General features: G+C 42.4%; 1 protein-coding gene across 1 annotated transcript in view; it reads right to left on the minus strand.

The window, feature by feature from the left end:
* HDAC2 (histone deacetylase 2) overlaps nucleotides 1–16283 on the minus strand; it is a 52053-nt gene that overhangs the window by 20532 nt on the left and 15238 nt on the right. Inside the window, exons 2-6 of the mRNA XM_030556154.1 lie at nucleotides 10928–11040; nucleotides 10220–10337; nucleotides 8417–8491; nucleotides 7838–7976; nucleotides 4482–4623 (exon numbers count right to left, since the gene is read on the minus strand). Of these exons, the coding sequence (XP_030412014.1) occupies nucleotides 4482–4623; nucleotides 7838–7976; nucleotides 8417–8491; nucleotides 10220–10337; nucleotides 10928–11040 (587 nt within the window). The remainder of the gene's footprint in view (nucleotides 1–4481; nucleotides 4624–7837; nucleotides 7977–8416; nucleotides 8492–10219; nucleotides 10338–10927; nucleotides 11041–16283) is intronic.

Consider the following 16283-nt stretch of genomic DNA (forward strand, 5'->3'; position numbering starts at 1 on the left):
CAGGAGGTACTGATTTTACTCAATAGCCAAGTGGTTAGAGAATTCACCCAAGCTATGGGAGACCAGTTCAAATCCCCATTTTACCTGATGGGAACTTGAGTCTTTCACACTGCAGGTAAATTCCCCAACCACTGAGCTATAGATAGGGCCTTTAGTTTTTCCCAGGAATTTATCAAGGTTTATTACCACAACAACAAAAACAGGTGAAAAATCAGTGCAAAAACCTTTAATTTTTCTGGGTAAATATCACGGTTTATTTTGGTGGATGAAAGGACAGGAGAAAAAAAGCATTCAGTAGATTAATGCTTTGAATTCCATTATCAATGTGGTTTGCTGCAGAATTAAAACAGAACTCAAAACATAATGCCACCTCTGACTTTAAGAAAACAATGTATCTCTAATCCCCAAATAAATCTTTTCATTTGAACAAACAATTTACTGTTGTAGACTCAGAACTATTAGCTTATAAATATTTACATTTAATAATTGGGCCATATCATTTGCAGCGCAAACACTCAGATTAATCTTTTTCTCCTGTTTTTGTTTCTTTAAAACTTTCAAATACTTCATGTTCTGAAACATATTCTGATGCAAATTTTCATTTTCTTCCCATTTTAGTGTATCAAATCTTTAAACTGTTATCTGCTAACAGCGTGAAACATGTATGTGGTGGGCATGAGATTCATCAGTCCATTCAGATGCGCATGTATTTCAGAGCTTGCATGGATGTCTGTTTGTTTATTGTGTATATCTTCTAGATTAATACATAGCCTTATTTCATTGCATATAAACATGGACTAATATATTATCGTAATCTCTCTCTCTATACATATAGAGATACATATTGATTAATCTCATGCAATGTGTTTTCCTAATAAAATAAAAGTTATTTTGTATATATTTGAATGATACAGAAGTAGGGTGAAAATTGGAAAAAAGGGAAAAAAAACACACCTTTGTAAGACCTGGGAATTTTTCGGTACAAATTATTTAAATTGAAAACGAAGGAGCTTAGCTACAGGATATTCTGGGATGAGTCTCTCTCACTCTCCCCTTAAAGCTGTTCAACCAGTGGTTAAAGCACTCACTTGGGAGGTGGGAGACGGGAGTTCAAGTCCCTGTCCCACAACAGGCAGAACAAGGATTGGAACCTGAGCCTCTCACATCTTAGGTAAGTGCCCTAACTACTGGGTATAAAGGGGGCAACACCTTCTTCAGTGGTTTTGTGAATGGGATTTTCAAGCTTCTTTTGCCTTTAATTAAAAAAGCAGTTAAAAATGCCAGCAATCAAAATGAAATATTGTGTGTTGAACAAAGTGTTTTGGTCAACCTGAAATTTTTTTTTCCAGTTTTTTGTTCAGTTGAGTAAACTGAAATTTTTGTTTTGTTTTGGATGAACCAAATTTCTCTTTAATATTTTCGTTCAGCTATCAGACAACAACAAAAAAAAATCAATTTGCACAGCTCTATACACAGGGCATATAAAGTAGAAAGATGTTCTTTCTGATGGACACAAGCCTTGTTCTACGTTTCAATGGCGACAACACCTCAATTTTGGAAATTAACTAGAGAGAATATGTTAGAGGGAATTAAAACCTGAGCAGAGCCCATGGACATTGACAAACAGAAGCTGATTGTTTTGATGCAGTTTGTGGGAGCTAAGAGAAATGTTTGAAATGAAATATACACAGGTTGAGAGGGAAGATATTGTACATCTGGGGTCAGGCTTGGGTTATAGGGGGTTACAGATATCGTTTGCAAGGATGAAAAGATACATACATATCACATAACCGGCACAGACCCAGATTGGGGTGTAAGGGTTTTTAAAGTGTCAGTGAATAAGTGGGCTCGGGTTCGCCACCCATGGAATGAATAAGGAGTCCAAGTCAGTGTCGATGGAGCGGATAGGTACATGGGTGCGGTGCGTCCCTTGGTCCCTCAGGGAAGGAAGTGGGTTATTTTCCTGGTCGGCTGTCTCAATTACTCAGTGTGGTATTGGCGGTGTCCAGTGATGTGTTCGATATAAAAATGTCTCTGGACCACCTGATGGTGTCGGACACCATGAGCTGTCTCATGAGCTGGGCGTAGAGTCGACTGACCCCACATGCTCTCAGAACCGGCTTGTTGCGGGGACCCATGAGCCCAGGGCTCCTACGATCAGGGCGTGTACCTGGACTTTGTAGCCCTGGGCTCTCAGGGTCTCAGCCAGTGAGGCATACTTTGACTCCTTCCGTAATCGGGCCTCGTGGAAGGCAGGGGACCAGACTCATTACTATACTAAGCAGCCAGCTCCAGCATAGAATCCTGACTCAAGGGGGAATGTTTGTTAATGCTTACTTTAAAGGGCTTCCTTAAGCCTTCCTTCTGTGTTAACCTTATAGGCTCTTTTAATAGAACAAGTGAAAGCCTGACATTCTTTTCTAATTGGGATTTGATAGCTAGAGGAGAACTCTTAAGAAAACATCTGCATCAATATACATTACAGTTCATTCCAAAGGACTATTTACAAGCAGTGATTATGATTGTGTGGGATGGAAGTCTATTAAAGCTGAGGTATCATTTGTCATTCTGAAGGTCCACCATAAATAAAATACTAAGAACAGAGAAGATACTTTTCTGTTTGTTTTATTTTATTTCAGCCATCTAAAGCATTTAAGTCCTTTTGTCTTCAAGGTGGCTAGCTACAGAATACAGAAAACTTTATCAGAAGTAACTTCTCACCGACAACTGCAAACTACCCAAGCCTTCAGAAGAAATATGCCTTTGTTAAATAATGATAGCATTTTGCCATTACAATAATCTCGTTTTAGCTGCTTTTTGTTTGAATCAACAGTACCACCTTGTGGCCAGTCAAGTTATGTCACAAAAATACGCACCTCTGATTTCTATAACAAGTGACATAGAAACAATTTAACAAAACCAAGTAACTCTAGAACTGTGGAATTGCCGCCAATAGCCAGACTGAGATGGACAGTCGGCGCATTAGTGACAACATTTAACTATTAGTCTCCACAATATCCACTGTGAATCATCAACTCTTACTCCCAGCTCCACTCTGGGAATACTGGTGATGTTGCATCACATAACAAGATCTCCTGGAGGCATCACAAAGGTGGCAAGAAATAATGGTGCCTACTTACCTTTCACAACAATGTTTTGTGTAGTTCTGAAAACTTTAAGAACTATTTTATGCCCTTTTGAAAGTTACAATTAACTCCCCAAACACAGCTGATGTCACTGACATAGCACACACTGGGGTGTCAGAGCAAGAATCTGATCCATAATGAATCCGCATATTAAAGAGTTTACAGCCAATAATATACTATAGTCTTACTACTGTAGGTATTCAGCATACATTTCTAGAGTTAAAAAGGGATACCTTTTCAGATCACTCACAATTCTAACAAGTTTAGGGGTATGTCTACACTTAAGACTAAAGTGTAGAAACCACCTCTGTGGATGGGAATGATTCTCCCATCAGCATAGGTAACCCTACCTCCCCGAGAGGTTGCAGCTAGGTCAGAGGAATTAAGTGTTAATGCTTGCATTTTTACAGAATATAGTTTACATTAGAAACCAGACAAATTCTTCCGTCAACCTAGAGCTGTCTACATGGGTACTTTGGTCAACTTAACTATGCTACTCAAGGGTGTGGATTTTTCACACCCTTGACTGATGTAGTTAAACAGACTTAATTTTCTAGACTAGACCAAGCCTAGAAAGAATAGATTAAGATTTTTGGCTTATTGTTAAGTAAGTGAATATGCAGGGCTAGGAGATCAGGTTCCTAATCCCAGTTCTGCAATAGATTCTGTAACCTCTTGGGCAATATACACTCTCTGTGACTGTGTTCTCTATGTGTATTTAAGAACCTCACAGGAGCTGAGAGGCTTAATATGTTAAGATCTATCAAGCGTTTTGGTATTCTTAGATGGAGGGCACTATAAAAATGCAAAGCATTAACACTAAGCAACATGAGAAATATCTTCCAACACATTTGGCATTTTTCAGATACACATAGTATTGTACTGTAAATATCAAATTTTGATTGTGACAGATAAAAAATGTTCACATGTCAAAAAACGTTATCCGCAAAGAGCACCTAATTTTCCTACTATATGTAACATGGTTGAAAATGCAGAGGCCATCATCAAATACACTACATTTTTTTTCCTAAAGAAGTGCCAAAGTCTAGATGATTTAAGTCAGTTATATTTGAAACTGAACTATTTAGTAAGCAGCTTGTCCATTTCCTTATGGGTTGAGTTAATTTGCTAAAAAAGTCCTGAAGATTTCCCAGGCGAATTCTGAAGATTTGTCAGGGAGCTGAGCAGTCCACAGAATATGGCATTTCCCCCTCCCACCCAATTTAATTATTGTGAGAAGAAGGAATTATGACCAAACACTAAAAATGAACATTTGCAAGAAAAGGAGAAGTAAGAGCTAGTTTAATCGAGTCGTAAATTCACATTTGACCTTACCCTTAAGTCCCCTGTGCCAGGAAAATATTCACCATATTTATGGAATGATACTGTCATGACACGGTCCGTTGTATAAAATGCTTCTTCAACACCATCACCATGATGGATATCAATGTCAATGTATAACACTCTTTGGTGGTATCTGGAAAAAACATACATATACATGTAAAAAAAGGATGCAAAAGAAAATGGCATGATTTGAGATGTCAGTGCTATGATATTCAGCAGTCAGAATGTAAATATAGCACAGGAAAATGAAATCTTAACTATCTAACCAAATGCATGATAATAACTGAAGCTACCATATCCATTCAAAGAAAATAAATGAAAAAACAAAGATCAATTGATTCATTTCTTCAGCACCAAAAGCATTCTACATTTAACCTCACTGTTACCCAGTAAGAATCTACATTTTGCATTCTCTTCCCGCATTCCACCCCTCTCACTCTCCCCCCCGCCACCCGCCCAATCACCACCACTGTTGTGATAACTGGACCTGCAAATGTACCCAAATCGTGAGCTCAACTGTAAAGAGAGAATAAGTGTCACAATAACGGATAACAAACATTGATGGGAAAAGGTGCAAAAGCAAGATAGAAAGACTGAATTAGTACAAACAAAAAAAGCTTATTGATTTAACTCAAGTATTGGTAAGCAAGAAAACTCTGGGACCAGAAATCAGTGAACAAAAATTGGTATCTTGGAAACTAGGCTTAGTTGGTGAACAGAATGAGAGGACACCCATTACTCCCTTCTGAAGTCCTCAAAAAGAGACTTTGGCTGGACAGCCTCTACGGAAAAGGATAAATGGACACAAATCAGATATTAGAAATGGCAATATACAAAAACCTGTAGGAGAACACTTCAAGCTCCCTGGCCACACAATAGCAGACCTTAAGGGGGCCATCCTGCAGCAAAAAAACTTCAGGACCAGACTTCAAAAGAGAAACTGCTGAGCTTCAGTTCATTTGCAAATTTGACACCATCAGCTCAGGATTAAACAAAGACTGTGAATGGCTTGCCAACTACAAAACCAGTTTCTCCTCTCTTGGTTTTCACACCTCAACTGCTAGAACAGGGCCTCATCCTCCCTGATTGAACTAACCTTATTATCTCCAGCTTGCTTGCCTATACATACATGACCCTGGAAATTTCCATTACATGCATCTGACGAAGTGAGTATTCACCCACAAAAGCTCATACTCCAAAACGTCTGTTAGTCTATAAGGTGCCACAGGATTCTTTGCTGCTTTTCATAGTCATAATCTGTTTTGTTCACTCTGTCAATCTCAGACATTTTCTTTCAATGGCCTCAATAAGCATGGATTTTGCAATAGAAAGCTTCCCTCTCATTCTGCATGTGCTAAAGGAATTTTCCAAGAACACACTGCCAGTAAATGTAGAGAATTACTTTAGTTCAAACAATACAGCTCCTGTGAACTCCTAATCTTATAGTTTGTCTCCCTTTCCCCACATCCTCAAATATGAAGTGTTTATGCTTCCAAGTTCATTTAACTTAATACATAAAATATTATACAACTGGAAACCCATTTAAACCTACTAATAAAGTTTCAAATCTAATATTTCTCAACCATTGGGGACATGACTTTTTATAATATTGTGGAATAACGTAAAATAGTGAGGTCTAAGAAGCTATATACTAAAGCTTCCCATGAATAGGCACAAAGCGAAGTTTCCTTTCATTATGGGTATAATGAACAAGATTACTTTGCTCAGTCACGTGAGATGATGATTGGAGCGCTGGTTATTGCTGAGGCTGGAATGCAGGGCTCATGTCCTGGGTGCATGTGAAGGATTCAGCAGAGTGGGAGGTTTGGATATTGACAGACGTTCTCTTTGCGTTCTCCTTAATTTTTTTAAACACTCTTTTACTTGTGTTCTCACAGTTTACGGCAGGGGTCTCAAACACGCGGCCTGCAGAGTTATTTGCTGCGACCCGCCAAGTTCCCTGCCCATCTGGAGTTATTTCCTGCAGTCGTTGAGCTCTCATCTACCACGCTGCATCCCCGCTCCTCTGCCTACCTTCGGGTGCTTCCTGCCGCCAAATAGCTGTTTTAGAGGTGCTTAGCACTTTCCAGGAGGGAAGGGGGAAGAAGCGGGGAGCCGCGTGCTCAAGGTAGGAGGCAGAGAAGAGCGGGGCTGAGGTGGGGATTTGGGGAATGGGTTGGATAGGGGCATGGAGGGAGCGGAGTTGGGGACTTTGGGGAAGGGGTTGGAATGGGAATGGGAAAGAGGTGGGAAAAGGCGGGGCCTCATGGAAGGCATGGAGTGGGGGCGGGGGCTTTTGTATCTTTACATGAAAAAGTGTCAGTGACGTGGCCCTCAGTCCAATGTACTAGTCCTCTTGTGACCCTCGTGGTGATTTGAGTTTGAGATCCCTGGACTACAGCTTTCGCTTTCCATCTCAACTTGATGTGCCTGGCAGATTGGGGCCCTCTGAGTTGAAGAAAGAGACAATCAAATACCTAGAGGTTAACTTTCCTAAGAGATGTTGTTTACATTTTAAATAAAGGGACAGAGTCAACTTAAAAATGTATCTATATACTTCCACCTGAAAATTCTGTACCTAAGTGTTGTTACAAGTAACCCCAAAGGCTACTGGTAATTTAAAGGTAATTTTATCTCTATTTTCCTTTTTTTTCCAGTCTGTTTATTTGTATGTTGGACAGCACTCTGCGTAGTCACTTTCGCTGTTTTGTTAAATGGTCACTTCCATTACTCCTTTACTGTTGTAGGGGATTAACTGTGATATCTTCTCTGAGAGTGCCCACCAATAACAGCAGCAGCAAAGCTAGAACCAAAGAGGCAGGAGGCAGGTGTGAAGAGAGAGAGAGAACTCCAAAGGGGGGGGGAGGGAAGAGAGGCGGAGGAAGGGCGGGGGGGAAGGTCCTGATTATGTGTAGTGGTGTTGCCCTCATGTTCCCACAAAAGATCCTTATTTTAAAAAGGATCCTGGAAAAAGAACCTTGTATTTTTTTATTTTTTTTTTTAAATCTCAGGAAATATGCTCTAGCAGGAAAATTGTAATTTTGCAAAATATGGTCAACTTCAATCTGAGAAAGTCACTTTACAGGAAAAGGTAGGTGTCCCTGTCAGCTTAGTACCTCTAAATTAAGCCCTGCGTAAACTTTTATTTTCCTTGCTTGTATGTGCTTTAGTATGGATTTCTTGTTTAAACCCTAAATGGGGATAGATTTTTTTTTTAATTCACGTTGTGCTGTTCAATGTATGCTATGAAAATTCAACTCACCCTGATCATTGTGCATTTCATAGTAACCTTTAAACGTTTTAACACCAAGTTTTCTGACATCTTTAGATCACAAGGGTAAACTTACTTCAGCAGCTCTAGGATAGCAAGCACAATATCATTGACGTAACAGAAACCAGATGCCTCTGACTTCTTAGCATGATGGAGTCCTCCAGCCCAATTAACAGCCATGTCAGTCTGTTGTCTATTTAATTTTACTGCCCCAGCTAAAAATCATTAAGAAAAAAAAAAAGTTAAATGTCTTTGAAAGTACTGGAAGAAAAACTGATAACAAAATTACCTCTTTATGCCACTTCTTTCAAGTCCATTTTGGACTTGCAGTTTTTAAAAACTTTGTATTACCACCATATTTGGTATTAAACCATCTGACAGATTTGATGCTTCACACAAAGCCACATACCACACACATTACTATGATCAAGTGCTCAAAAGCTTGTCTCTCTTATCAACAGACTATTGTCCAATAAAAGATATTACCTCACCCACCTGGTCTCTCTACTATCCTGGGACCGACACGGCTACAACAACGCTGCTTACAACTATTAAAGCATTGTACTGATTGGTTTTAATTGCTACTGCCATATTAATATATTTTTTTAAAAAAATTAAGAAAACCACAAAGCCCAGGGAAACACCATATACCTACCAACAGAGCCTCCTGTTGATAGCTGGCAGAACTCAAACAGTCCATCAAAGACAGGACAATCTTCTCCAACATTAACTGTGTAAGAAAAATGTTGTTAGTTTTCAAGTGCATAGTCCTAATACGTACAGAGGTATTACAAAACTATTACTCAAAAACACTCAAATATAACCAGTAGTATGATTATTGTTCAAGTTCAGTTGATATTTTCACTGCATTCCACGTTTTTAGCAGTTTAGTGATTTAACTGTTCAACTGTACATTATACATTATGTACATTGACATTTTCAGCATATAGATGTACTTTTTAGGAACCAGAATTGCTTGTAGATGAATGAACCTGAATTGTTGCTTAAGGTATTTAAAATTTTACACACAAGTCAGATGGAGTAATCTTTTTTTTTTTTACTTCTAGGAAGAGCTTTGACTAAATATTTGTGCAACAACAACAGTTTTGCAATCCCATGTAAAATACTCTCTTTGTAGAGAATCATAAAAGACACCTTCAAGTACTGTAGTTTATTGAACAATTTCATATGCACATTTGTGATCTGCCTATTATTTCTTTCAAATTAATTCTTAATTTTAGCCAACTTCCCTCCAGCTAATAAAGGCCAATTCTAATATTCAGCTCAGTCTTCTTTTTACCCAGTAGTTTTTACTTCTCCCACTCACTTCTGTAACGCTTCTTCAAAGTCAGGGGGAAGTAACATTTCTCTAATCCAGTGGTTCTCAAGCCTTTTTTTTTCCCCACAGATCACTTGAAAATTGCTCAGGGGCTCAGCAGACCACTTAATGATCTTTCCAAATGTTGTTTGTACCGTTAGCTAACTATTGTAAAGTGCTTTGGATAAAAGCGCTACATCTAAAAAAATCCTTAATAATGAACGTTTTTTGGTTCTACAAATAAAAGCACACAACTCACATTTTAATATCACTAGTCTTACCTTTCTAATGGTATGTTCCCTCTCTCCCCCAGCACAGCAGCGCCCAGGCTGGGAAAGAGCAGAGTCTCTTCCTCTCTCTCCCGCCACAGCAACCACAGAGCTGAGGCTGGGAAAGAAGGCTGTCTCTCCCCCGCAGCCACAGCCCTGGAGCTAGGGAAAGTAGCCTCTTTCTCCGGCCACCGCAGCCTTGCACGTCCCCATCCCCTCTTCTCACCCCAATGCCCCCTCCCACCTACCCACTATTCCTCACAAGGCCACCACCTCACCTTACATGTGCATCTTCTCCAGGATCCAGGCACCTAATTTGCGGAGCCACGCCTGCATGGCTCCATTATTTAGGCGGGTGGCCCTTCGTTCTCTTGTGCGCGGCCACTCAGGCGCGCACCTTAGAGGGAACTATTCGCAGATCACCTGAATGGAGCTCGTGGACGACCACAGTTTGAGAACCTCTGCTCTATTCATAAAAAACTCTTATCTTAGAAGATGTTTTAATTTTTACAAGCAACTAAGAACCAACAATCTTTAGGAGTGAAATTTTCCAGAGTACAATGAACCTACACATAGCACTTACCTCCCACTTAAGTTCTCAGAATGGGGTGTAGGCTTTCCTCAGGCTTTGTATTGGGGAGAATTTGACCCCATACTAATAACTGTATACTTGATGAGCATTGGGTGTTTTGAGTAGTCTTGAGACAAAAGCTAGAAGATCTTTATAGATTGACGTAAAGGAGAAACAATGCCATGAACTTATTGTTAAATATTTAGACAACCAATGCATGTTCACTTTATATATAATGGAGTACTTAAAAATCCAGTACATGAATAAATAACATAGACTTAGTCCAATTTGGAAACTTACATCTCTGCATCTGCTTGCTATATTCAGACATATTGTCTGGCCTTATTGATCGAAGAAATTTAATGTATTCATCACTGTGGTACTTGGTCATTTCTTCAGCTGTAGCTTTATGGGGTCGCTGTAAACAAGAAAGTACAATTAATTTTACCCTAACAAAAAACGATGTTGCAACAAATCTATGTTTTAACAAATCAGAGACAAAATTCATAAAACCAATCTGATCTACCTTAAAGATTTTATAAACAGACACCGGAAAAACTCTGTATTCTAAGCATACTTGGGTAGAGTAAAAATAGCCACAACTCCATTAATAAAATTAACATGCAAAATATTGTTAGTGCAGCCTCCATCATATTTTGCCAATTGTTGTGCTGACATAATTAATGATGGCAGAAATATTATATATTACCCTGAAACAAAAATATAAAAAAACTACCCACCCGACCCCCATGGGCCTAACCCAGCTTTTCTGCCACATATGGGTAGCAAGCCTTGGCTCCTGTGTAAGTTGAAAAGTTCTGCTTCATTTTAAGTTACCAAGGACTGGGAGAAAAGAACGAAGATTAATGTTTCCCAAATAGAAGAGGAAAATATCAGCTTCTAGAAATAATTCCTCATGTGTAACAGGGGGGGAAAAGGTTAAAAATTGCTGTATCTTTTAAAAGTAGTTTCAACATTTTCAGTCTCCAGACTGCTGCTTATACTCACATAAATTTCCATTTTTCTGTACAAGCCATAATTTAGCAACAAGTTGTGAGTCATACGGATCCTATGAGGTTTCATGGGATGGCCCTGCCCATAATAATAGTTTCCAATATCACCTATAAATGATAAACAATTATATTTAATTAATATTATGAGATATAATTTTTCACAGCATTCCCATCCTCCATATTTATTTGTTAATTATTTCCTCTAGTTGCAGACTTGCATACAGAGATAGACATAAAAGGGTTCATTTTTAAAATTTCTCGAGACAGGTTGGGAGGGGTCATTGTGTATGAGATGTGTCAGAATCTTCAATAATTTTGTCAAAACTATTGTTTAACACAGAGGTTTTACAGCATGACACGCAGAAGAGCTGGGCAGCCACATGATGTTACTGGGTCCACCGGGGACACCGGAAAAGATGGACATGGAGCTTTATCAGGGGCACTGTTAAAAGTTCTGCCTCCTTCCAGAGGCCGCCACTCCCAAAGCAACTACCAAGGAAACCCACCAGAGGCAGCTGCGACCTGAGACACCCACTACCACTCCAGATAGGCATCTATGGTGGCAACTATCTAGTAGCTCCTGGTGCTGCCAAAAGAGACTACCATCAATACTGCCAAGGCCAGCAGCCAGAGGAGTCCTCACAGAACCAGCCACTGCAGGCAGTCAAAGGCAACCAGGTAGATAAAAATAAGTTTTGGTTTTTTTGGAGGGGGGGGGGGGGGAAATGGGACATTTTTTATTCTGTTTAAATTATTTTAAGTTTTTCTTTTAATAATAAGCCTGCTTAAATTTAATACAAAATATGTTAAGGCTTTATCATATAATCTCTTAAAACATCTAAATAAAAAAAATTAATATAATGAATCCACAAGCCTATCAAAACTTTTGAGTTAAAGGCTGCTTTTATATATAAAGAAAGAATCAGGGGAAACTAACTTTTAAGCTCAAGCTTTATAAATATGGCATAATAGGCCGTGTACTGTATTAAGGGCTTGTTTTGTTTAACAACAAAATTTCTATGTTATTTTACCATCCTAATGCAGCTTGACACAAATTATGAGCAAAAAGTTAATTATTTCATAAACAAGCAATACATCATTTACCATTTTCTAACATACTAAAATGTACAATTCATATGAAACTGAAAATATTAAAGATATATAATTGCTAAAATAAATGTATATTGCTATAGTGTACCTTCCTGGATAGCAAAAAGATGTACCAAATCTAGCGTAAAGGCTCTATTTAGCTGTAAATGAATATGTTTTAATGGTCACACCAATCAATAAGAACATACATTTGTTTAGACAATACTGAAATACAAATGGAAAAGTTGATTAAAATCAATTACTTAAATCTAGGATTTCTACTTGGTGATTTAAATCAATCCACCCCACAAAGAACTAGAGTGACCAGATGACAAGAACGAAATATCGGGACACATGGGGTGGGGGCGGCAGAGCCAAAGCAATAAATAAAATAAATAAATAAATAAAAATGCCCCAAGCCAACATATTGGGACAAAGGGACAAAAGGTGTCCCGACCATACATCTGTCAGGACGCGGGACAAACAACTGAATATCAGGACAGTCCCAATTTTATTGGGACATCTGGTCACCCTACAAAGAACCAAGGTGACTACTTCAGAAGCAGAGGGAGAAAAGAAGCCAGAACCAGGAACCCTCATGTGAAAGAGGTGTGTGGGGAAGGAAGGTGGCTACAGCTGTGGACTGAAACAGAATGGGAAGAAACTAACAGGCCCAAACGGAGCAATAAGATAATGGGAGACAGGAAACTTTGAAGAGGACTAAGAAGTGGACTCCACTGGTGATTTCGTCTTCCTATTATCTTGTGATCAATTACTGTAACTCAGCTAAGCCAAACAGGCAAGAACATTTTACATGAACTTGCTGCTTGAATTAGAGAGAGATACAGTCAGTTAATGTCTGAAACAGGAAACGAGTTGGATCTAAAAGGCACCTTTTTAATTGCCAGATGACTTGCAGTTCCTGAGAACTCCAAATTTAAGCTTTGTTAAAGTTGTTTTCTTTTCTTTGTAACCTTGCTATCATAAGGTAATAAACCCAATAGTTCTGCATAATGAATTTTCTGTATCACCTATTTTTGTTTTTTTCCTATAATATTTTTGCCTTGTCCATTGTGTAAAATAAATGTTATGCCTATAACCTTGGATTCCATTTTATTTTTGAGGCTTTTGATTCTCAGTGACAGAAGATAGAGCAAATGTTAGAAACTAGTTTTGATTTAATTTATTCAGTCCTAATGTCTAGGGAGCTCCTTGTCAAATATTTAACATAACCTTAAGTGAATAGCTTTGGGGTGCCAATTAGAAGTTTCAGAGTGCATCCTAAAAATCATTCCTGAAAAGACATGAGATAGAGGTATTTGAGGGGAAAAAAAGGTGTCACAAAGTGCCCATTAGGATGAATATTTTACATATGGTTTGTTTCATTCAGAAACATTCCCCTGCATATTGCTCATTTTTTCAGATGCTTATTTCTTTAAAAAAGTAAAATTAATCTTTTTATTCTCTCTAATTAACACATCATTTCACCTTCAGAATCAAGCTTCTTTTGGACTTCTCAGCTGTACGAACTTTCACCTTAATATTAGCATGCGAGCAGCTCACTCACTGGATATGATTCCCTTTATGTTACCACCTTCCTTTGTTTCAATACACAGAACAGATCAACTTTTGACAATACAGTAGCTCCTCAATTTACGCAAGAGTTCCGTTCCAGAACGCCTTGTGTAAGTCACATTTTGCGTATGTCAGGAACATATCTCCGACAATTACACAAAAAAAAAAAAAGCAGCTTATGGAACTTACGGAACTCTTTCCATAAGTCCAGATTTCCGTAAGTGGGGTTTGCGTAACCCGGGGAGCATCTGAATAAGCATACTACTGCTACTCAGGTAACTAGGGCATTACATAAATTTAATAGGGTTTTTACTCAACAAGTTTAATGGACTGTAAGGAGGCGCCCTGGCTCCCCGCCGCGCCTGAGCGGGACGAGCCAGAGCAGGTGACTCAGTGGGCAGAGTCAGCACGGCCTGTCCCCGCCCCTGGGAAGTCAAGGGGCGGGACAGGAAGTATAAAAGCCCAGCCCCAGCGCTCAGTTGGGCGCAGGCTGCCGGAGAGGACAGACGCTGGTACCCGGGCTCCCGCCGGGCCTGATCTGCCTCGCGCCCACTACCCAGAGGAGCGCTGGCCTGACCTGCCCCGCGCCCATTACCCGGAGGAGCGCTGCCCGGACCTGCCCCGCGCCCACTACCCAGAGGAACGCTGGCCGGACCTGCCTCTGACCCAGTACCCGGAGGAACGTTGGCCTGACCTGCCGTGTGCCCGATACCCCGAGGAGTGGCCTGAGCTTCCCCACGACCGGTACCCGGAGGAACCCATGGTCTGGGACCCACCAGACGACGCTGGCAAGGAACAGGTACCCAGAGAGGGGGAGGTTGGAAGTAGCCCGGGGAGAGCCGACCCTGGTTTGGCTCCGGAAGAGCCCGAACCCATGTCAGTGTGTTGCGGCCAGGATCCCCACTGACCGCAGCGGGTCTTGACCGCTGCTAGGGCCCCGGGCTGGAACGCAGTGGAGTGGGAGGGCCTGCGTTCCCCCTGCCACCCATAACCGGGTGGCAGACTCCACCTCTTCCCACCTATTGCCACTGCTCTGCCCTGACCCAAAGGGCCAGAGCTAATTAGACTTGTGTTTGGTGCCCTGCCCGAGCCAAGGGCCCGGGCTGATACTGTGTTTGCTCAGCCCTTGCTAGAGGCCTGAGCCTGGACTATTAGTGCCCGCCCTGTCCAAGGGCTGGGGCTTATCTACTTTGAGAGCCCCGACCCCGGCTAGAGGGCTGGGGCTCTACCTTGTTTACAGACCTTGTACCCCACTCAACACCTGCCGAGGAGCTAAGCCTAACCGGACTGCAGTGAGTAAGGAGGCACCCTGGTTCCCCGCCGTGCCTGAGAGGGACAAGCCCCGACACGACCGGCTTACACAGGAAAGCACCACTGGGAGGGCTATCGCCCAGGATGTGGGCGCGGACCCTTAACGCCGGTGAATGGGGGCCCGTGGGAGAGGGAGCCCCCTCCCCCGAGACGGGCCTGTCCCTCCTCGCCGCCCTTCTGACCGAGAACCAGGATCGGCAGCAGGTGGCACAGTCACGACAGCAAGAGGAGCAGCAGGACGCCCAGCTCCAGCCGCTGCAGCAGCTCATCGAGCAGCTGGGGACTCAACAACGCCAGCTGATCCAGGACCTGGTTCAGCGGCAGCAGGAATTCCAGCTGAAATGCCTCCAGCACCTTGCAGCGGAGCGGGGGCCCCAAAAGGGGGTCCGGGCGGGACATCTCCAGAGGGATTGCCCCCAAATGGAGTGTACCTTCGGCCAAGTCTGCTCCAGGGAGGCTCGGGCCCGGCGCCGACAGCCCGCCAAGATTATGGCACCTGTGGTGGTGGAGGGGTACCAGACCGTGGCCCTCCTCGACTCCGGTTGCAGACAGACCTTAATCCGCAACCACTTAGGTCCCCCGGCGGATGCACGCCTGGGGGACATTCGTTTACAATGTATCCACGGAGACGTACGGCCGTACCCCAGCGCCTGGGCCCAACTGACGATAGACGGGGAGACCCGACGGATAGTGGTAGGCCTCGCACCGAGTCTGGCGTATCCAGTAATCCTGGGCCGGGACTGGCCCAGGTTTCCGGCCGTCCTACGCCGACATGCCGGAGGCAGCCTGGGTCCCGTACCAGCCTTGGAGGGAGAGGCTTCAGAAGGGAAGGATGATGAGCGGGGGCCCCCAAAAATGGAGGAGGATGAGTTGGACTTCCCCGAGGACCCCGCTGCCGAGGATGGGGACGATGCTCCCCCGGGCGAGGCCAGGGATCCCTCGGCCCCCATGGACTTCTGCCGGGACCAAAGGGCGGACCCCACCTTCAGCGAGGCATATGAACAGCTCGCCACCGTGGATGGAACTATCCTCGATCCCGGGCGAGCCGCCCGGTGGCCACCCTTCGAGTTGCGCCAGAACCGCCTGTATTGGGTCGAGAGGGACCCACACACCAAGGAGCCCCGATCCCAACTCCTCGTATCCCGCTGTCATCGGCGGGCGGTCATGAAACTGGCCCATGACGTCTCGGCTGCCAGACATCTGGATACTGAAAAGACCCTGGCCCAAATATTGGGGCGCTTCTATTGGCCGGGGATATACCGCGAGGTGAAGGACTATTGTACCTCGTGCCCGGAGTGCCAGTTGACCGCGCCAGCGAGGACCCCCAAGGCACCACTGGTCCCGATGCCGTTAATCGAGACCCCTTTCGAGCGGGT

This window comes from Gopherus evgoodei, chromosome 3 (genome assembly GCF_007399415.2).
Source record: "Gopherus evgoodei ecotype Sinaloan lineage chromosome 3, rGopEvg1_v1.p, whole genome shotgun sequence".
Classification (NCBI taxonomy): domain Eukaryota; kingdom Metazoa; phylum Chordata; order Testudines; family Testudinidae; genus Gopherus; species Gopherus evgoodei.